The following is a 23,556-nucleotide window of genomic DNA, read 5'->3' as shown; positions in this document are numbered from 1 at the left end:
GGGGGGCAACATGAGTCACGTTGGGGTGACGCGGGGTCTTTAAGATTTCCAAAAACACTATTGTACAGTCTCAACTACCTTAATGTGATCTTTGATAAATACTGAATTGGCAGTGTTATTCTTCAGACGAGGGATTGCATTGGTATGCAGCACAATAAAGTGTTTTGCAATCATAGAGAGTATTAGCATTAATAATGGTTTTGATAGTGTTGGAGAGATGTGTAAACTAATCCGTTTTTTACAACAAATTTAAATGTGCATTTATGCAAAGATCACCGTGAAGGCATAGTTATGGTTATAGAAAAGTAATGGTAGACATCATGGTTACATCTGATAAACTTCATCCTTAACAAAAATAAGTCATGCATTTCTATGAAACCCAATAATATGCTTAAATAAAGTGAGACCATAAACAAAGCAAATTTCGTAGGAACATGGTGACATGCACGAAAGACAACATCTGAGAAAATAAAATGGAATTTAATGGGTGTTAGTTCAGAAAGAGGTTGGAGAGATGGATCCCCTTGCACTGCAGCAAACTATCTAGTTTCCTTGACAACAGTGGAGTGAATTCTGTGTTTTAGACAAAATAATTTTCAAATCCATCTCCACCTGTTAACTCCTAGGGGTGGAGGAAAATGAGAAAGTTAGCTGGTTTTATTCAGCAGATCACAGCCATTCTCATGTGTTTGAATGTGGCTCAAAGCAGACTTAATTGTGAGTGCCCAGAAGGAAGGTACCAATTTAACCAAAGAATGAGAATGGAATATGTTTCTATTGTCCAGGCCTTTGCACCTAAATTGAGGTTTTGGCAAGCAGACTTTGACGTAGTTTGACTCTGCAGTCAAATTAAAAAATTAAATAATCACACATATTGTTTGGTAGCAGATTAGTAAAGATAAAGATTATTTTTGTTACATTTATCTCAAGATCACTTTTGAGTTAAATTATAAAGATTAATAACAAGAAGCATTCAAGCATTCAGCCTTTCAGTCATCATTGTCCAAAAGGGTCAACTATCAAAACTCCATGAAAAGCTAAATAAAACTGTATATTATGATGAGGCAGTGGGGTGTGATTTCCAAAGCCATGGTAGCCTAATTGAAAAAAGAATAAATTATTTAATGACAAGTGAAATCCCTGCGTCAGAGTAGTCCCCAAATAATTGATGTTTGATTGTGTTAAACCCTCAGATGAAGTATTCATTTTCTTTGAGGTTTTACGCATTAGAAAATTATTTATTACAAAGAGGAATTATTTCAATTGCAGCTCTGAATACATTTATGTCATTGGAAGTCATCAAATCATATTAGAAGTTTCAGAAGATTATGCTTTAATGTAGTATCTCAACATGTTGTATAAAGGGAACATAGATTCAGCCAAATAGGGATCCAAACACTGGCCTTAGTTTTTGCAGATCATAAAATAGACTGAAAGGTGGATCAATTTGTTAAATGAGGCAGTACAGGGAGAGTAAATTGTGTGAGAATGAGAAACAAAAAAGCACAGTGATGTGACTCAACAGGGAAACAACATACCTACGGCATGTGTAAAATGGAGAGGTGTTAATGAGCATATATTAGTACCGGTATGTTTGAATGGCGTGTCGCAAATTAAAATGGTAATGACAGGCGCTTTTTAAACAATGATAGGAATTTAAATGTAACAACACATGAACAAAATCATAACATTTCCCAAAAATCAAAATGAAGAATAAAAAACAAAATCTCAGCTAGAACTTAACCCACCCACTGAAAAAAAAGGTGTTTCAAACAACTAAATAATGAAAGCCAAATTAAGGTTATAAGGCTATTATATTGTGACTTATTTCAGTACTTTCTGACTTTATTACAATTGCTAAGTTAGTAGGTTGTAAATGTAATTACGAATTTAGATTATTTCAGTTTTTTAATTTATTGGATGCTACACTTGATTAAACCGCAAAGCCTCATTGTATCTCTAGGGCGGCATCTATCAGTGTATGTTTTTCATATTTGGCTGAAGGGTTTTGATTTTTCATTGAATGACATTTCATTTACCATGCCTTGGAGGAAATGATTAACTACATCAGGACCTTAGTTTTAAACTGCTGTTTAATTAATGTTCTATGAATATAGTATATGAGTAATCCACTTGTCAAGTCGCTATGTCACAATAAAACAAACAGAGCCACAAAACCCAATTATGTTCTGTATTCAAAGTAAATACTCGTAGAAAAATGGGAAGTTTATTTTTGTACTTCATGTGGCAATAGAGAATGAGTTTGAAAAAATAATAATGCAAAACATTTCCACTTAAAATGTGCAGTACAAGAGAGAGCATGCATGATGAAATTAAGTTTAGTTAACAAAATAAAGTAAAGAAACATAACTACGGTATTACCAGTTTGTGCCATAAATTTAGCAGATTCAGCTTGCTCCTGCAGGGCCTTTGTGTCATGAACTGATCTTGGCCGCTGACTTTTTACTGTATGCTCTCCGATCATTCCATATTCTATGGGACAAAATAGAGGTTCATATGAAAGCTAGGCTTAAACATTATTTTCTGAGAACAAAAGCTTATTACATACTGTTTTTCAAAATGTTCGAAGCAACTGCAGTACATGGCTAGAAACAAAGACCACACAAGTTTGTATTTAATTTGGGTGAGTTGGAAGTATTAATTGAGTTTGAAAGCACAACGTAGACACATAGCAAACATGCAAATAAACTCACAGCATTTTTTAAAGACTCTAACACTTCTTCAGACCAACTCCCTCCCTCCCTCCCTCCCTCCCTCCCTACCCTCCTGCATGTCCCGAAAAGGAAAAAAAAGAAAATGAAAGTAAAAATGTGTAAGCCATCAGAAAGCCACAGAGGAGGGGGTCATGGACATAACATGCTATTGATCCACAGTTTCCTCAACAGTTTGTCATCTTTGCAGGATTTCTTTTTGGATTACCCAGTCCAAAATATTGTGATCCTATTGTTAAATTAGACAAATGTATTCTGAGCTGTATTCATTTCAATGCATGCCCTCTTTGTTTCCCATAATGGGACAAAGAGACAATGATTACAATGTTCTGAAACCACACTGAGAAAAGTAATGCTTACAGTATTGCATTTGGTTTGAATTTGCATCATCATTAAAAAGTAGCATCATTTTTGGCAGTGTGGTCCTAATGAGATGATTATATCTCTGCAAATAGGCAATGCAGGTAATGCATCAACAACAAATTCATACATACAGTAGCTTATGTTAGTACATTATACATTGCATCAGCCATTGATAGAGAGAATGTTTAAATCTAGTTTGTAGTCTTTAGTGTCCTGTATTCCCTACAGCAGACTGAACACCTAGAAAGACTGACCTGCCTGGGGGGCGGGGGCGCAACTGCCATGTCATCGGATCATGTTCCACGGAAAGCTCAAATTTTAGGACTAATTATCTATAAATCAGACAGCTGTCTGATCCACTCATTTGACTGTTGGCATTAACCAAATCAAATCATAGAACATGTTCCATGATTGGATTAAGAAAAATAAATAAATAAAGCAAGACTGGAACAACTGTGTTTTCCGCTACAATCAAGCAATATCCCTTAAAACTGTGGTTGTATTTGCATAAAGGATTTGAATACTACAAGGGTATAATGAAAGGAGAGAAAGCCGCCAGGTAGAAACAAACCGCATCCTTTTGATGCTGATTGGGATCTTTAGAACCATGAAGGCACAAAGTAATGTGCTTCAGAAGCATGTTCAAATGTTTTTCAGTTTGATTTGATAGTGCCCACATCTGTTTTGCTCAAATTAAGCAGAAAGGCCAGTGTGAACTTGTGCCGGACAAAAAAAATGTGCAGGTACACTGATGGTTGGACAAACAGCGGGCAGTTGATCTAATGTTCAGTCATGCAAGGCTAACTACTGTAGATACTTTGACATGTTATCTCTTTACTGTGTTTCGGGCTCAACCCTGTGGTGTCTTGGATCTTGAACCAATTCCCCATTTAGCAGAATAAAAGGGTTGTCTGATTTAGTTAGCCTGAATGGTGGCTTCTTCCCAGGGAATCAGAAAAAGCAGGGTATACTGCTCTTTAATGAATTTATAAGTGAAAATAAACACTAAAAACTATGAGACAGGATACATAACACTTTCATGCCACTTGGCTCAGTGGGGCTGGTTGGATATAGAGCATACATGAATTATTTTAATATTTTTACCTAGCTTTTTCTTTTCAGTAACATTTTATTTTAAAATATATACAAATCATTCTAGACACCCTACTGTCCTGTATTTCATAACATAGCAATAGTGGTAGCAATTACAAAATGCAATAGAGATTAAAATGTGTAGCCTACTCTATACTAAAAAAATACCCAGCTCTCTGTTGAATTAGATACATTTAGAAGCAACACCAATGTAAATAAATTGTTCACTTCCTGTAAAAGGAGGACATATATCAAGCTGTAGGCAATTATATTTTATATTTTCCTTTTTAAATGCTAATCAACATGACCAGCTTCGCATAACGGTGATCCTAACTCCATTATACTTTTGAAAATGATTTTCCTCTGTAAAACATTGATCAACTCAGCCTATTAAACAGTGATATTAGCCCTACAGTCAGTCACACCTAATCGAATCTAGCTCCCAGCAGCTCTTGATGAACAATACAACAAAAGCCATGAAACATGAAAGAGATTACCTAAATGTCATTAGGCGTGATGACAGTGAGATACACTCATTACAGAGCACACGCTGTATGAATCAAGCTTCACACATTTTTAAATACAGATTTGTCATCATCACATATTCATCGTATCATCACTGATGTTTGAGTAGTTATATCTGCATCATTCTGGACAGGAAGCTCAAAAGCTCAACCTGTTGGTATGAAAATGAGAACTGGTTAAGTTAGCGCATAAGAAGTCTCAGTTTTAGGTGTATGAAACTGGAGTCACTCTTTTGATGCTACAAAGCCAAGATGTTAATCCTAGCGTTGCGTTTCAAGGAGCCTGAGGTAGAATGGGTAAGCGCAGGATGACGAAGTATGACACCAGAAAACTGAGAAATAAGCAAACTGGTTTAATTGAACTGCTAGAATTGCATTCAAGCCTGTGGCTATATAAGCGTAAACATCAGAGACAAATGAGAATTTTAATAACTGGAGGGGCAGGCTGTTTGTCATTTGTCAAAGCAGCCCAATACAATGTGTCTTCACTGTATTACAAGGCAGAAAGCACAGATTTAGCGTGTCATTACTTTTCAAACATTTCGGTTATTTGAGGTGGCAACATTTTCATGTTTTGGCCAGTATTCAGAACTCTTTACCTGTGTTTTTAAGAAAAATTAAATTTAAGATGTATGAGATTTACTTATTATTATTATTATTATTATTATTATTATTATTATTGTTATTCATCAGCCATTGTGCTTCAACAAAAAAGGAGAGGCAATGCCATTCAGAGAAATCTATCACTGTTAGCTTTCTTTCCTTTGTGAAGTTACAGACTCATTCACTTTGTTTTGCATGCACATAACCCTGATGCCATGCATCACTGACAAAGCATGCGTTGTGTGCCTCCTGAGAATTAAAAACGACATTCTTACAGGTCCTACAGTAACCACTAAATTCAGCCGTGTTTACAAAACTGAGGAGTAGCAGCATTGCTTTTCTAAAATACTTGACCAATTTTTGGAGGATTAAATCCATTTGCCTAAAATAGGAATTACTTAGATGACCTTGGCAGACAGATCAGCAATAGCCACTTCTCATTTCACAACAGGCAACACATTTTAACGCAGTGTCACAGCTACACAGCTTGTTCCAGCAAGCATTTAAAAATCTAAATAATATCCAAAACTCTAGACCAAATGGACCAGACAGGAAGGAGTTGCTTCTGAAAAGTAGTTTGACAAATAGGTCAAATAGCCTATATTAGTTTTCCAGTATCTTATAATATATATTAAATGATTGAAATTAGTTTATACACGATCCCTCATGTATTACTAATTTCATGCATTTAATATTTGGCATTAAACATGTACAAAGAGCAGTCATATTAGGTAGTCTACATAGCCGATACTGTAAGCGAAATGCAGTCAATTTACTATTAAATATGTATTAACTTATTAATATTTTGCAATTTATTTCCCATTAGATAAAATTGCCAACTCCATGAAACAATAAGTACTTTGTAGCATCAGGAAAATCCCCTGACTCCCTGAAATCACGATAATATTAATTTCTCAGAAGTATAATTTTCGCTCATGATTTTTGTGACTCACTACATTGGACCAGATTCCTTGTCAGCCTCAGCTACATGTCTCTCTATGTTTACATTAGCATCTGATGACAGTGGAGCCATCTAAGCAGGGTAAACCTAATGGGGCCACAATGAAATGTGATTTTGACTGATAAAACTATAGATGTCTTATTTTGTAAACCTCCTATATTTACTCTTTGTCACAGAAAATAGCTAAAGCTACAATATATAAAAAAATTTATCTAATACACACATTCACCCACAAGCACAGACAAATTAATACACACACCCTTTTCCTGTTTCTTACATTTTTAAAAGCTTCCAATTCACTAAAGGAAAAAAGCAGAATTAACACTCCCTTCAGTAGCACTGTGCAGCTTTAAACCTGCAATTATTCTAATAAGAGCAAAAACAGATCTTTCAAAGAGTGCTAGCTAAAACAGCTTGCTGCCATCATACTGTGCCATCAGTTTACAATGGCGGCCATTTTGCCTGCTTATCAGGGATCATCAGCAAATCAGGGGAATAATGAATAGGTGAGGGATGAGATTAGGTTCTTTTGAGCAAAAAGACCTTCCTCCCAACTTTAAGAAAGTGAAGTCATTCAGTGGCTAATCTCGTGAGTCAGACTGCTTTGCAAGTTTAATCTAATTGTGAGATATGTCCGGCAGCACTAAAAAAGAAAGGAAAACAAGTCTTTTGTTTCAATCATCTTTGGCAGCTGATCTCCTGGGGTGCATCTGTTAGCAAAGCCAGCACCGCATGCAGAAAAAAAATACAGCCAAAACAATGAAAACCTTTGGCCAAAATGTCTGCTCAAATTACTGGCTGTGCAAGTGCCTTGTCACTGCTGGGCTGTGACCTCAGCAGGTGACAATGATGGAAGGTTATAAAAGGGGGACACCAAGGCTCAGATTTTGAGGCTACGGTGTTACTGAATGTGCTGTGGCCCACACAGGCCTTTATCGCAGTGTCAAATTCGTGCTAACATCGATAGTGCTGGACAGTATTCTCCTGCCTAAGCCAAACTATTCATGTGAGCCTGATTTGATGGGCTCAAAGCTTTTCTTACCCATCACAGCTCGTTGATGCTTTAAAGCTTAATTAGGGGCCATATTTACGCTTGATTTAATTAATGTCCCACTACAAAGTACATGCAGTACACATTACAAACAAATAAAGACTTAACACACAATCAAAGTGAATGAAAGTTCCCTGGGTCTATGACCTTTGTCATTGCTAAGGCTTTAATTCACTGCATGTAGGGAATGTTAAGCTGACACACTGGCAGTGATCGCGCCAGCAGCACAGAGCCTTACGGAAGACATTTGATTTCCAGTTTTATCTTTACAGTGTGAACATGTTCCATGTGTAATTTTGTTGAAAGGCTGTAAAAGCCAGCGCCACGTCCAATGACTGATGTGTCTAACCTTGCATGAAATGAGCCTTTACTCGGAGGCCCCTATGAGTAGCTTCTATCAGGGGTGCTCCGCTTCCTGCCCTCCATGCATTCCTGCCTGACTGACTGACTGTCACAAATGTTGCTCTTAATGAGAGGCACTTCATTACCACTACACTTTGGAGAATGTAAGTTCCCAAAAAAGAGACAAGCATACAGTCCATGCAGACAAGAAGAGGGATACCTCACTATCCCATGCCTGTCTTTGATCCAATTCTCATCAGCTGAGCTACTGAGGCTAGCAAATGTTGGTCAAAGGTAGTGATTCATAATGGTTTTCAAGGTGCTTTTTGGTCGGAATGCATCAATTGTGACGTTCTCTTAAAAAATAAAATAATATTTAAGGGGCGGTTTGTTTATGGAATGAACAACCAGAGGAAAATAGGGGAGGGTCATGTCTTTTTATTCTTAGTTGAGGGGAGGGTCATCCAACTTTTTTTAGTCTAGGGGGGAGGGTCATCCAACTTTTGTATTCATGAAAATAGCTACATTTCAAAGTGGGTTGTTTGGTGCATATTTTTCCATGTAGCTCTCTCTCTCTCTGTCTCGGCCCCCCATCACTAGCAGATGGGTCCCTCCCTGTTTAGTCAGCCAGACAATTTGAGCTGTTCCCAAACTGAATAAATCCCACCTGCACATATAAACACAAAACTGCTTTGCTAGTTCCATCGTGTTGTAACTAAGACATCTGCTGAAAAAATAATTTTATTCATTTGGATGATTGACGTTCTGTTTAGTTCAAAAACATTGAAAACACCATGTACGAAAACATAGCGGACCAGACGCCAGCTTTTATTTTAAAAAGTTGAAGTTTGCGGACAGCATGCAGCCGGGAGGGCATGAGAAGAAAGGTCTCCAGGCTGCAACCATACCCAATCCTTTTGGTCTCTGGAATTATTTGTGAAATTGTGCAAACAACGGAGTGGTAGCATGCAAGCTCCCAATTTGACGCCCATCTGAGAAACAGAGTTTTGGATAACGTTCAGCTTTGGCAGCTTTACATATGCTAAAAGATACAATGACGGAAGCCTAGTCCATAGAAACCCGTTCACGTGTTGAATGTGTTATTACCCAGTGTGCTTTGCTGAATGGTCTCAGTGTTTTATTGTTTTATTCCATGTGAATACTAGTTCACTAAAGGAGTACCTTAGTATTTGAAGTAATGCAGTAATGCAGGAAGTGTGCATTTAGTTTCCATACTTTTTGTGTTTCCACAACAATGTTATTGAGTAAATCTACTGAAATGGCCACCGTAACAGTGGAGTGTGATGTCTAAGATGAGAAAGCAGAGGTTAAGTCAATATGTAGTGGTTGTAAAAAAAAAAATTAACAGTGGCTATCTTGACATCTTTGCCAAGCGCAAACCAGTACAGTGAGCGTCAATAAATTGATGGGGAAGGTCATGCCTCTTTTCCCGATCATTTTGGAGGGTGATAGAAAAATGTATTTTTTTGTGTAATGTTTGTATTGTGTTGTTCTTTTTTGAACAAAGACCCCAAAACTCCTCTGAATGCCCCTTAAATAAAAAACAGTCCCTTAGCTGATTATTTTGTTTTTATTTCCCCTTTTGTGCCAGGAAAACAAAGAAATCTTCAGTATTAAAAAAAATAATTGACCCATTAAAGTCAACCCATCTTTGAATAGCCGCTTTCAGACCAAGTAGTTACAGGAATGTAGTTCTAGGACCAGTCCACTTCTAAACAGTTCTACTAACTACTCTCACCCAAAACCAGTTTTTCCCATTTGCATTCACACTGCCAAGTTGCCATAGGAACTGGTAAGGGCGTAAGGGAGTGACACAAGCACAGCAACAGTCTTTATAGCGTTAAAATCAGAAAACTAATAAATCAAAAAAAGCACTAACTAAATCTAATGTATATAGCCATGTCATAATTTAAACAAGTCTCCTGAAGAGAAACGGGTATCTTTCTCTCCCCCACGTGTGTGTGTGTGTCTGTGTGTGTCTGTGTGTGTCTGTGTGTGTCTGTGTGTCTGTGTGTGTCTGTGTGCGCGTATGTGTCTGTGCGCGTATGTGTCTGTGCGTATGTGTCTGTGCATGAAGGACGGCCAGCTTGTGGAGTTTAACTCCAAAAAGACAGTTGACCACAGGTTCCCGTTGATCTTATGATGGATACGTGTTGTAATATTTAACCAAACAATCCGTCAACGGCGAAATAAAAGCCTCTTATTTACAAGAGCGTTCTGAGAGACCTCCATCTTACAGCGGGGTCTCCGAGCAGGCACTAGCTGGCTGTCGCGTCACTTTATGGAGCTTCTCAACTCTGAAAACTTTGAAGTTAATTGTCAATTTGGCAATGATTTTCACAATACTGCCCATATTCAAAATCTGAAATGTTAATTTCTCGCCTAAAACGTTCTTAGAAGTGAATTTATTGATGAAAAAGATGACGAAAATTGTAAAATTTGTCCCGTTGTTGGTCTGTCTGTACTGGAAACCCGGCTCTGGTTCACCTAGGTTCCTATGCAGAAAATTGAACAGCGATAAGACCCTGTCCCGAAGCAGGAGCTAAAAGAGTTACAGGAAATGTGGTCAGAGGAATCTCCAAATTGGTCCAGTCGGAATATGAAAAAAAAAAGGGTTCTAGGAATGTTATGTTCTAGGAACTGCAAAAATCCCTCCGGTCGTAAAGCGGCTAATGATCCCAAATGTATTGGACTTTTGATTGAGTCATAAATTACAGTGGAAATATATGTAAACATAAACAAGGCCAAATTATAATTAAACTATCCTGACCCTAGTACAAAAGGTAAGAGTGACCACATGCTTAAACAGTTATATTATTAGTAATATTATTATATTATTAGTATTATAATTTAAGGGTTTACAAATTGTTGTTTGTACCAATAGCATTTGTTCATTTGCTTGTTTCCTGGAGGTAGGGCTTCACAATTAATTGCAATATCATCAAAATGGCAATATGGACTGGTGCAATATCCCAATCGCACATCGATTATTTGTTAAAGCCAAATTATATGTCAAACCATTCTGAGTTAAGTATTGTAGTGCTGCAGAGACATCCCATTCTACAAATTGTATCTCACAGATTAAAGAAAAAATCTTTGGTATAGATCCTTGCAAAAATTACACAATAAGCATTTAAATGTTTTTTTTCCCAATGAAATCAAGAATAATGATACAAAAAATATCTTTCCCTCCAACATTGTGGATCATATTGCAATATCAGTCAAATAATTATTAGATATTATATATTAGAGAGCATTTAGATATTTTCCTTATATCGTGCAGCCCTAACTGGAGGTATTAAAACTTAAACATCAATGCAGAAAAATGATCAAAGCCTGTTCTGGTTGATTTTGGACTTTTCAATACAAAAAAGAAACAACAATTACAACAAGTATATTAAATCAAAAACAGAAAGAAGCATTTTAGTAACATAACCATTTTCCAGAAGAAAGCAAAAAGAATGTGTTAGAAGATGTGTACAAAAAATACAAAAGAAGACACATCAAAAATGCATTTATTCATTAGTAAAGTACAGATTCTACTACTATGTTTTATTTATTCCAACATTTCAGAGACAGGACAGTACATTTAGTTTTTTTCAGAGTGTTTTAGACAAATCTGTGAAGACTATTTTTTTCATTCTCAGAAAATGACAATAAATATGATGATGATGGTGATTATGGCATAATAAAGATGCATCATATATTAGCTCATTAACACTTTCACATTCAAACCAAGTCTTAAGTGTTAATCCATCCTTAAAATCAGACTACCATTCAGAAACAGTCTTATACATCTACTCAATGTATCTCCTTACAGCCATAATACAAACCCCCCACTGTTGGTGGGGCCATATGCTTGAGCCAATCTAAAAAACTCAATTAGTCCTTCATTAAGAAAATGAAGGGGTTGCACAGAATCAGATACAAATTACAAATTTTCCTCTGAGACGTACAATTATCCATCATATTCCTTCTGCCATCTGTTTGCTTCCTGTTGACTCTCCTAATGACTTAGATTGAAGCCAAATTAGAATTCTGTGCAACTGCCACTGCACCTCATTACAGAGTCAGGTGAACTCGCCTAAAAATGGAGTGAGTGTGGTGAGACAAGCACTCAGAATATTTTCTGCTGTAATTAGAGAGGATATATTTTGTTTAACTGATGTGTAGGCAAATGAATGGCTACTGGAGATTGCATTGATAATTTACAGCACAATGCTAAATCACAAGGTTATTGAGCAGTACCTCACAAAGCAACCTAGATGGAGCTCTGACGTTATCAAAGCACTGCATCAAGAAGCCCTGTTGCTGGGTGCAGTGAGCGGATCATTCCCCCTCTTTTCCGTACACTTCAGGGACCAGGCCTCACCAGTCTGACTTCATAGCATTTCAAATTATCTCAAATGTATGAATCTCTCTCTCTCTCGCTATCAAATGCCACACAGTTTTGACGCATTTTCCACAGTCTAAACATTAAACTGAAATGATCTGCCATCACAAAAATCAAAAGCATTATCCACATTACTGTGGCTGTAAACAAATTCTTGCTTGTCAATGTCCCAAAAGTGGACTTTTCACCAAGATGTACCTTCTGCATCATAATGTAAGTAATGTGTCATGCTTTCATTTCAGCTGCTATGATGCTATCAGAAAATGGATCTGGCTATAGAGCATTTTAAAGTGAAAGGAATGCCAAGACTGCAGCTTATAATTTGCTCCAGCCTTTTCAAAAAGCGACACTGCTGAACCACCCGTGACTAAAAACGGGGCTGCTGCAGGGACACAACTGAAAGGACTACTGTGCACCTACAGAAACAAGGATGGAAGCAGATTACTAATGAAACCATTTTAAAGAAAAGAAGTCAGTTTACATGAGTAGTATAGAAACTTCACATTTGACATTGTATGAAAAGCTGAGGCCTTCTCAAATCCGGGACACTAGTCAGTTGCTTAAAGAGTTTAATGAAATATATTCAGGTAGGTTTTGACCAATTGCCTCAAAACAGGATTTCATTCTTTTTGACCAGCAGGATATAATCTTGATTAACAGTTGTAAATTATGTATAATTATCTTTTGTGGTATGCTTTCCTACAATGCTCTTGCTAAAGGCAAATTGGAAAACGAGGGAAGTAGCTCTTGGCATCACTATAGAAACACACAACCCCAGTAGATGACCTGGCAGTCACACACACAGCCAAGCTCAATGCCACCATGCCAAGGAATGCATCTGTCAAGTGAGAAACATGACACATTTTTTAGCACCTTTGCAGCTGCAGCCAATTTTCAAAGAGCATACCTTGTCCTTTTCTGAGCCATTTTGCTTGGCATACCAAGTAACAACCTTCCATTTAATGGAGTCATGGTTTGCTGTCCATGGAAATTTCTCACTAATACACAAAAAAACAATAGACCTAAGAACATAAAAGAGCAAAGCACAATATGGACTCTGTAACCATGGAGGAAAATATGGTTGGATGACCATATTTTGTTGCAAGATAAATCATTTCCAACAGCCCCTAATGAGACTTCCATAATTCATGCTGTCAGCTTTTCCACAGCACCAATCATGTCTGATCCTTTTGCAGTGGTAAAACCCACTGCTTCAGACTGCCACCCTGCATCTATCAGCACAGGGAACATTGTGTCATATGCAAGTTAGTCATGAGGAAGATGCCTGCAACATGCCCTGTCTTCACTCATTGGCTAAGCTCATGTTAAAGCAAATAAATTACAAGGACACAGTGGTGATGCTAAAATGTCCTCCGACAAGAGGACAACAGCATTACAATATGATTTTTATTCATTCTGATGTCAAGTCTGAGAACCGGCACATTTATTACAAGTTTCAAAGCTAAGTACATTCAGTATTTCGGCTGAAAGAATTTAACTTTATTATTAAAAAGAAAAAAATAATTTAGATATATTGTATTTAAAGCTATAGTGTTTTATAGTATAGTTTATAGTATTGTTGCTTCCATGAGGAATAACAACAACACTGTCGTCGCGTCCACATGATACAAGCCTTGTGACCGTGCACACGCCCCCACCCCTCCTCCACGCAGTTGCTATTAGTCAAGAAGGACACAGAGGATTAAAAAAACATTCTCAAAGTGGTAATTATCTTCACTTGAGTTTCTGCGTCACCGGATGCCACAATCTTCTGAACATAGCCATACAGAGAAATACAGAGAGTTGTGTGGAACTGATTAGCTTTGTAGCAACTCATTTGGCATTGGCTTGAATGTAACGGATGTTCTAAAGCTTTAATTTTAAAGCAAACACTATGTTTGGCCATTTTCACAAAATTACAATTTGTGCATTTGGTCAGTTTTAAAGCTCTTAGAAACAAACATATTCAGATGAAAACAGGATTTCTGCTTGTTTTTGGTTTAACTTAGTTTAGCTTTTACTATACATCATCATTTTTATTACTAGGCCTGCATTAATCAAAGCTGAGGTGAACTCCCACAACCTCCACATGTCTCTTCTGAAGTAAGGGGGGCAGTCCTCTAACTTTGTTACATTAGAGTTGTTCAACAGTAGCATCTAACCTGTACTGCTAGGTACACTTTTCAAGTTTAATGCATGAATTCACAGTATTAAATATTAAATTACAGATTTTTGAAACTTTTGCAACACTATATCAAAGAGATGTTAAGTACTGTTAAATTAATAGATACAAAGGCAATATCTTAATTTTAAATTATGCTGAATAGCGCTGTTGAAATTATGCTGAGTCTCAGTGGAGGATAATTGTAATTTCAGCAGAGCAAAGTAATTGTGTGAAATATCAAAAAGAAGGGCACATTCAAAAATTGAAATAATCAGTTCATCTTGTTTTTAATTTTTGCATCCTGAAAGATGTCTTGGGTTATTATCCACTAGAAGCCTTTGGAGTCATCCTTAACAGAACAGATGAAAGACCAGAGAGTAAACAAATAGGAAAATATTCCCATTCATTTGCATTTTGTCATTTATGGGCCTTCTCCCCGAGTATATAAAGACCGTGGTGTCAAGCACATGCAACACCTGTATTGTCAATGTTGGTGGGATGTAAAATGTTACTGTTCTGGGTGAAAGCAGCATTTATTCATCAATAGAAAAAAAGAATAAACACCAATGAAGTTGTTCCATTTTCCTTCTTTGACAATGTGACACTAACAAAGATGTTTCCTTGTAGTTTGCCACATCTTTTTGGACATTAACTGCATTATCAAATACATCATTCACAGACAAAGATCATAAGGAAAATTAGATTACTGAGATTTGATAATCAATCTATTGCCTTAGTGGGAGTACTTTTCTTTAATATGGGTGCAGTGCACTGTTACAATAAGGAAATATCAATGTCCATGTAAATAAATAAATGAACATGCACTAGAAGTTAGACTTCAAAATGTGAATGGGAAAAAAAACTGCTAACAAACACTCAACAGCCAGAAAACAGTATTAATCAATGATGGCTGAACGTGCTGGCTCTTTTTAAAAATAATATCCAACCCAGCCACTAGAACTATAATTTCCCCGCCACTATAACAGTACAATTAAGGCTTAGATATTGCAGATTATTAAAGTCATGTCATGATTTCTGGATAGTGAAGTTATTCCAAATTTCAAAATGATTTCTTTTTGCTAATTGGAGCTGCCAAAGTTGCCGGCTGCAGCTTGCAATATACTGTAAACAAGAGTAAAACAAATCCTTGGCTAGACCATGACCTTGTAGCTTTGCAAAGGAAATACATTTAAATAAACTTATCAACCAAAATGGAATCTTACATTATTATCAGGTGGCTTCGAAAATGAAAAGTATGTATCTCAATCAAACAAAAAGGCTTCCAAACTTCACATAGCCAGGATCAAATTCTAGATGGAGTATGAAATGACTAATCAGTGACAGCTCCTTGTTATATGCAGCAGCAGAACCAGCCAAGAGTGACATTAGTATTGGAAATTAATTGTTTTTTAATGTGTACCTCTCCATCGTCCACCACCACATAGCCATGCACCATTACTGTGGTCAATTAGCCATTCAACATCTTACCGTTGGCCAATGTATGGAATTGATTAACACACCACAAGCTTTCCCCGCAGCTTACCATGTCCAGAATATTAAGTGTTTTGTAAAAGAAAAAAAGTTCACCTTAACAAAGTAAATTAAATTAGCTTTAACCTAAACATGACCAACCTAATTGTTTTCCACCCACAGACCACCAACAAATGTGCATCAAAAACATTTACAGCAGTAGTTCACGTTTCCCCTCCGCATACAGGGAACACAGGTCCAAGTAGAGCTGGCGAGTATAATTAGTGTGCAAAACGAGTGAAGTCCTAAATCTTATTATTATTACTTCCATTTTTGTTCTTGGATATGGGAGGAAATAAAGCCCCTTCAACCCAGCTTCTGAGCCTTTCTGGCTGTGATGACATTAAGGATGATTGAAGTGCATTATCTGGGCACACAATGGCTGCTGTCCATTCAGCTGTGCTCTGCAGAGCAGTGAAACAGGGAGCGGGCAACACACACACTGCAGAGGAACCTAGAGTTTTAAAGGCCCACAACACCCAAGTCCCCCAATAGCTTAGGCTGAACAGCCTGTCTGACTCATTGTTGGTGAGTTCATGTTATTGTCGATGTACCTGATTGATATGCAGTCAAAGTGCTCACGTCTTCTGCCTCTCAGCAAAAGTGAGCGTACGCTTACAAAAAGGAGGTGATTTAAAACATCCCTTCCTTTAATTCACTGATGGTACCAGGTGAAGCTGTTCATTTGTCATGGCTATGGCAAGTGGTCTACATAATGTCTCCCAATGTATCTTGGTTGGATGAATATGACAATGTATTCACAGTGTTTTAAATAACCAAAGTTCGTGTAATAATTGTGTGAGATACTCAAGATGAATAAATGCTGCTGTGTTCACACATGGAATAATCAATACATACATCGTCAGACTGTAGCATCCAACATTTTTTCATATGAAGGCAGTTACAATTCATTGTACAACCAAAGTCTGATCTGTTTGTGAGCCCGAATGACCAAAACCCTTTCCTTCTACTTCCCTTGCTCTTCTGTGAGAGATGCCTAATAAGCTTTTCAATGCAAAAAAATGGAACCCCATGCATATATTTTTCCACTCTAATCAGTAAAGGAAAAAAAGCTGTCTGTTCATGTACTCTCTTGCTCTAATCTATCTACAATTTATTAAACTAGGCAAAAGTTCAAGGACACCAATAGCTAAATTTTCCTCCACGCAGTTAGCTACTTAGACAGTAAAAAAGGATAATTCACCAGAACCATTTTAGTCCTGGCTATCCTTTCACCTCATCATGGCATTTAGAGGCACTGATGAATGCATTTTTTCTGTATTTCCTCCTGATTTTAAAACAGGCGGCATTGAATGGGCACATAAATCAACTATATTCAGCCAGTAATTAAATCTCCATGGACATAAGATGGTATAAATATAGAGGGTAATCAAAGGGCATAATGTACTATTGTAATTATGGAATACTATGCAGACAATAAATAGAACAGCAGGATAATGGCTGGATAATTTCCCGCCTCAAACATGTCTGCAAATGTAATGGTTCTGTACATGAAATATAAAACTTCTCTAAAAGTACAGTATCTCTAAAATTACGTGCATAATATATAGAAAGAAGAGCTAGTGTAAGGATGGCTGCATGTGGTGACAAATATAATTTCAGAGTATCAATATGAAAAATTAAATCTGTAAACTAATAGAAAAAAGGGATAGAAAATCTAAACTGAATACATAAATGAAATCTTTGTCAGTCAAAACAAAGGTCACCTGGAAGAAATGTGTTCATATTTTTAAGGTGCTTATTATGACTACATTTATGACTAAACCACTCACTGTCTTGAGTGGGATTCCAATTTATTAACTTTATGTTATTAATAATCTCATATCAGGTATAAGCCATACCTTACGGAAAACTAACTGGAGCATTTAACCAACTTATTGCATGTCTTAGTACTAAAACCATTGTTTATTATAAACAGTCTTCTGCTTCCCAACACTTAGATTATACAATCAAATATGCCTAGAGACATTTATGGCCTTTTCTTTGCTCCAAAGACAGTCCCTCCAGGATTTTGCAATGTTGCGATCGCGCCAATTCACACCAATTCAACCCATCACCGTTACTTTGGTGCGAATTGCAATTTTGACAAATCACCGCAACTTTCTTGCATATTTTACCAATAACGGGAGTTTCCAGCGGCTTAAAACCAAGCAATCCCACGTGCCAGACTTTGTATCAGTATGTGACTCTGAGAGCCAAGGACCAAGAGGGATTGAGAACGAATTGACATCACACGTACGTGGCCATATTCATTTCCTTGTTTAACAAGACGTTTGTGACTTGAACATCTCACATTTACCAACAAAATGTACAGCAAAAGACCGTGCAAAACGTTTCAGACTGTCTTGCCAACCTGCACACATTTTATTATCAATGCATGCTGTAACGATTTTTCACTCTGATGTCGTTAAAGCGACTGCTGTTTCAATCCTGTCGGCACTCTGCAGCGAGTTGGGCTGCTGAGTTTCCCTTGCAACTGACGCGCACGCACGCATGCATGCACGCACACACACACACACACACACAAACACACACACACACACACACACGGTGGATGCAGGAAAAAACGGAGATGAGACCTACAGGATTACCTAAATTGACAACAGCTAGGCTCGTTATTGTAAGTGCAATGATAAGGTAATGTCCAATGAGTACTTTATCACACAGTCCAAATATGTGCCTCAGCCCAGGCCAGTAGAGGAAATTAACTAACAATGTAAAGATCAACAAGCCGCTGACAGACATGTTCAAATTTGATTCATTCAATAAATTATAATTTTTTTGTCTTAAATCCACCAGCCATTATCATATTATACCAACATTTGCAGCATCCTGAGCCTTTTTAGTAAGGTCCTAGGAAGACTCAACCTGGAGTAGTTTCATTCTCCCCAAAACAAGTTTCCTTTTTATTTTTAAAGAACTATACAAAATAAATCACAACTTTGCTACCTATCCTTGCTGAACTGTCTCATCCATCTTGCACATATTAGCAAGACTGTAATATTGGGCTAGTAAGCATCACTCAATACAACATGAACGAGTGCCAGTTGAGGTTATGGGTAAAGTGTCAGATTACAGACGGACATGATTGATTGATTGATTGACTAACTGTCCAACTGATCAATGTGTTCATACCTCACATTTATTGGTTGCTTGCAGCACAAAATAGTTCCCTGTGCTTAGAACAGCAGCAGTCAAGTGGCTGTTCAATCACCTTTTAGAGGAGGGAAGATTGTTCACTGGCCCCACCTTTGCTTCAGCAATAGAGGGCCTGAGTCCTGCCTTCTTTTTAAAGTAGCCTTTTGTTTGTGATAGCGTCAGCCGGGCTAAAATTTATTTGAATATAAAAATGTGAAAACCATTAACAGGCTACTAAGGGCCATACTTCAAAATAGAGAAATGATATGCTAGCCTTTTTCATTGGCTTTTTTTATGTGATGCTTAGTAAAACTTGTCCATCAGCTCCCACACTGCTGCCGATCTCCAAACAGGCCCCCCCTTCCTAACAGCCAGCTAGCCACCACAAGGCACATGGGCTCACTCATACAAGGATGTTCCCTTGTTTGGAATTTGATATTACTGACAAGTGAATCTCATTTTTGCTATATTCCTGGCTTACCTTCCCAGACCCACATAAAGTATAAACAATAGCCAAACTTTGGTATCATGTACCCAGGCCGAGACAACATAAATGCTTCTACAGATTTCTGTTTCTGCCGTAAAGCGTATGTACTAAAGCACAGTCACTTATACCAGACTGTGTAGAATAACCATAAAAGAGTGCTTCAGATTCATAATAAGACTGCTGACATAACATTGATTTGTCTAGTCCCACAAGGCAAAATGTTATTGCTGGTTGTGGTTTTGCCTATTAAAAAGCAACATATTTTCACTTAGTGTCTACAAAGCCATTTTTCATGACAACAATTAACATTTCCTGCTGTTAATTTCAAGTGGCGTTCCGGAGGCAGACAGCAGTGACATTTAGACACATATCTATTGTTTTAAAGACTTTTATTGCATTGGTAGCTGCGATAATACTGCAATCTAAATCAATTATTGAATACAATGAGCATTAGTATAACTGGCAGGATACCTAGGAGGAGTAAAACTAACTTTAGTTTCCATAATAACTGAAAAACGGTCTCAAAAACTAAGGAGAAAAAAACGACTGTCGTCCAATACAAATCATCTCTCTTCAGCCTGGAATTAACAACAAACAACGTGTTAATGTTGAGATTACAGATTCATCACTATTTATATCACTATTGAAAATACAAATATGCAAAGCAAATAATGGTATTTCTTTGGTTAATACTGCTCCTTTCTGCAGTGAGGTAAATAATTATAAATGTAGGTTTTATCTAATACATACTGACATGTAAATAGCAAAACTAACGAGCCAAGACATTTTCTCTATGACTATATTTATAAGTTAATGCAAAATGTAATACATTCATTTCAAGTTAGCGCAATCACAAATTCATGTGTCTCTAGGCACCCTACAGAGACAGGAGACTGGATTCATTATATGCCATTCTCAATAATTAATTACAAATGAGCTTTTCCTGTTTCTCCTTGTTTTAATGTCTCGGACAACCGTGGCTTACCAACTCGCAATGTGTGACCTCCTCCATGATCAACCTATGATTACTGACACCCCGTTCTTTGTGAAAAACCACATTCTTACCACAATCAGGGAATCTTACTTGCTTTCACATCTTAAGCATTTGACATATAGCGGTTGGAAGTAACTTCCAAGGGGAATCTCGCAAGAGCACAAATCACTAGGAGATTTTCTCTCATTATCTTTGATAGACTGCAAAGTTATTCAAGGCTGCTGCTTCATCCCTATCTTTTTCTTTTTTCTTTCTTTCTGTTACTTTGGAGAACTGGACAATTAATGACACCCCCACCTTCTGTCTTTGAAAAGTACAGTAAACTTTTAATTGTAAGGTACTGTGCATAACAAAGGACCTCCAAAAATGTCCTACAAAATCTGGGAAGATCAGTCAATGGCACTCATTTAAAAAAGCAATATAAATCACATTTATAACGAGCATCTATTGAGGGTCAACCTACACATACATCCAATTATACCGATTCAACTGAGAGAGCTGAGAGAGCCAATGTCAAAACATCACCCTTACAGTACAAGTACAACATTTTATATTATTGTCATAAGCATGTACAATATGTTGGTAAATAAATGGTAAGTGAGTGTACCATGGAGCACAGTTCGATAAACAAGCAATTATAGAATAACTAAGTATGACATTGATAACACAAGCAATAATCTCTTCTGGGATTACTCAAGATAAATACTTTCATTAACCACCAATTAGTTTGTAGATATTGCAGGTAGTATTTACTGCCTCATTGGAGGTGGATGGATGATGGAAGTGTTTGGTCATCAAGAGATATAACATATATATAATATATAATAGAAAGTGACAAAGTACCCTCACCATCACTGATTGCAATACTGCAAGCACTTTAAATAACATTTCCCTGAAGAATGACGTGGTGCATACATGCATTATAGCCATGCCAGTGGCTTCTCCTTAGGGATGGCAATGTCGTTTTTTCTCCAGTTCCAGACTGAAATATCTGAACTGTTACATGGATTGGCTGGAAACATTGTACATACATGTATGGTCTTCAGAGGACAGAGTCTGTTGACTATGGTGATCTACTTATTTTTCCTTTGGTGCAACCAGCAAGTCAAACGTTTCACGCATCTTGTAAAATATCAAACATTTACTGGATTCAGGATTCCTAATGACAGACACTCTTGCTGACTTTTCCCCTGTTGAAATTCATGGTCTTGAGAAACATGTCCCGTGATCAAAATTGTAATTCGTCCAATACTTTGATTAATGACCAAATACCTGCACTGCATACACCTGGTGAACATCACCATGTTAATATTGTCATTAATAGCACGATAGCATGACAGCAGTGACATGAAGCTTAAAACACAGCTGTGCCTAAGTACAGCCTTACAGGGCTACTACCATGGATTTAGACTCTTAGTCGTGTTAATACATTCTTGTAATGGCTTTAGTTGGGTTCAGCTTATAATGAGATGCAGCATCAAACGACCAATCAAAAATCAGCCAACACAAACTAAAGAATTGTTAATCATACCATCTCTATGGCTGCAACATAGTTGTTTCCAAAAAGAATTCTCAGACCTTTCTGCACTTATGTTATGTACATAATACTTTTTTATCTACCCCCTCCTGTCTCTAACCCCAATAGAGTCACGCCTTCACTCTATTCAGCAGTATCTCTGAGCGAGCAAGGGGAGGGCAAAGGAGACCGCAATTCCACAAGCAGCACAAAGTGCGGCTTCTGGAGTTAGAACAAGAAGACTTTTGTTTGCTAACTCAGTGGGGTTCAGTTCTCTGATGTCAGCTACATTTAGCTTTTCTCCTGGAAAATGACCATGTTTATTTATGTGAGCTACCGAATGAGCAATCCTGTTTATACTTTCACTTCCACTTGAAATCTAACAGTAAATTACGTTGAGGATTAAAAACACTGCCAAGTGATAGGTTTTGTAAATCTTCTTGCACCTCAACACTGCACTCCTTTCAGTCCTTAGGGTCAGGGATGAGGCATATCTGGTTTGTTTGTGTGATATTGAGCTGGGTCAGTTCAGATGGTCTCAAACGTATCAGATTGGTTCAGGTCCAAAATGAGCTAACCAGCATATCACTTATGAAAGGGCTTCTTAATTAAATCCACAAAAAGCAGAGAAGTGAATTGCATGCCTAGCTTCTTGTTACTAGGCAACAAAGGCAAGCAATGTGCATAACACTCTGTCTGTATAAAAGGCAGGGTGTGGGGAATTGGGCTCCCTGTCCATTTTCAAGCCCTCTTTTTGGATATTTCACGTTAAAGGACAAAGCAGAAAGAATGCGGACAGCAAATCAAGTCTAAGTAGGGTGTTTGAAATTCCTTTAATGAGAACTTGGCTCATTTTGAGGCATTATAGAGACTCCCAAGTTGATGTGACTTGACTTAAAAACAGTTGGCCAGTGGTGGTGGTCTGGGCAATATATTCTCAACAAGATTTTAAAACAAGTGAAGAGTAGAAAGCAAGCAAAAGATATTTGGGCTATTTTAGGTATTCCTTTGTCTGTAACAACAAAGCCACAATAAAAAAAAAAAGAAATAGCCAAAAAGATCTGTTTTATGCTGAGTTTCATAATTTTTTTGAAATGGGCGCACGCACAAAAAAAGTAGTCAAAAAATGTTTGCATTTCAGAACATTAGCAAATGGACAGCTGCCGACACGATCACACACGTCTATTAACTCCATGGTAAAGCCGTAAAGTAGGCTTTCTTCTTTCTTTCAACTCAGGACAGCGCCACTTCTCACAGATTTTCATCCGAGAAACGCTGTGATTGGTGGATAGCATATGGAGCAGGGGACTAACAGTGACATTACCAATCACACTATGATAGACGTTCCACTTAGCATCAACTAATTTTAAATGAATGTAGCCTACTGGCAATCTGGCACACGTGGGACAAAAAATGTCAATAGTAATGTTACCTAAGTTAATACTGCGTCTAGTTCCGTTTTATCAACAGTTTGATTTTTTGCATAGGTATATCATATGCATATCATATGTAATAACTACTTTCCAAGATATAATGCACTTTCTCTCACAGGAGTCTTTGGATCAGAATTACATCTGTTTTACTATTGTGAGTCTATTTAGCTCTACACATAGCTAATTAACAG

At 37.3% G+C, this 23,556-nt stretch overlaps 1 protein-coding gene across 14 annotated transcripts in view; it reads right to left on the bottom strand.

Moving 5' to 3' along the window:
• Window positions 1-23,556, bottom strand: part of adgrb3 (adhesion G protein-coupled receptor B3) — a 111,673-nt gene that overhangs the window by 60,314 nt on the left and 27,803 nt on the right. For 12 of the 14 annotated variants that reach the window (XM_032540589.1, XM_032540592.1, XM_032540584.1 and 9 more), the window contains exon 3: window positions 2,383-2,493. The exons of the other annotated variants lie outside the window; for them this stretch is intronic. In XM_032540589.1, the coding sequence (XP_032396480.1) occupies window positions 2,383-2,493 (111 nt within the window). The remainder of the gene's footprint in view (window positions 1-2,382; window positions 2,494-23,556) is intronic. 14 annotated transcript variants of the gene reach the window in all.

The sequence above is a fragment of the Etheostoma spectabile genome, chromosome 17, assembly GCF_008692095.1.
Source record: "Etheostoma spectabile isolate EspeVRDwgs_2016 chromosome 17, UIUC_Espe_1.0, whole genome shotgun sequence".
Lineage (NCBI taxonomy): Eukaryota > Metazoa > Chordata > Actinopteri > Perciformes > Percidae > Etheostoma > Etheostoma spectabile.
Note: the sequence above shows the minus strand (reverse complement) of the source record. Positions and strands in the feature narration are given on the sequence as shown.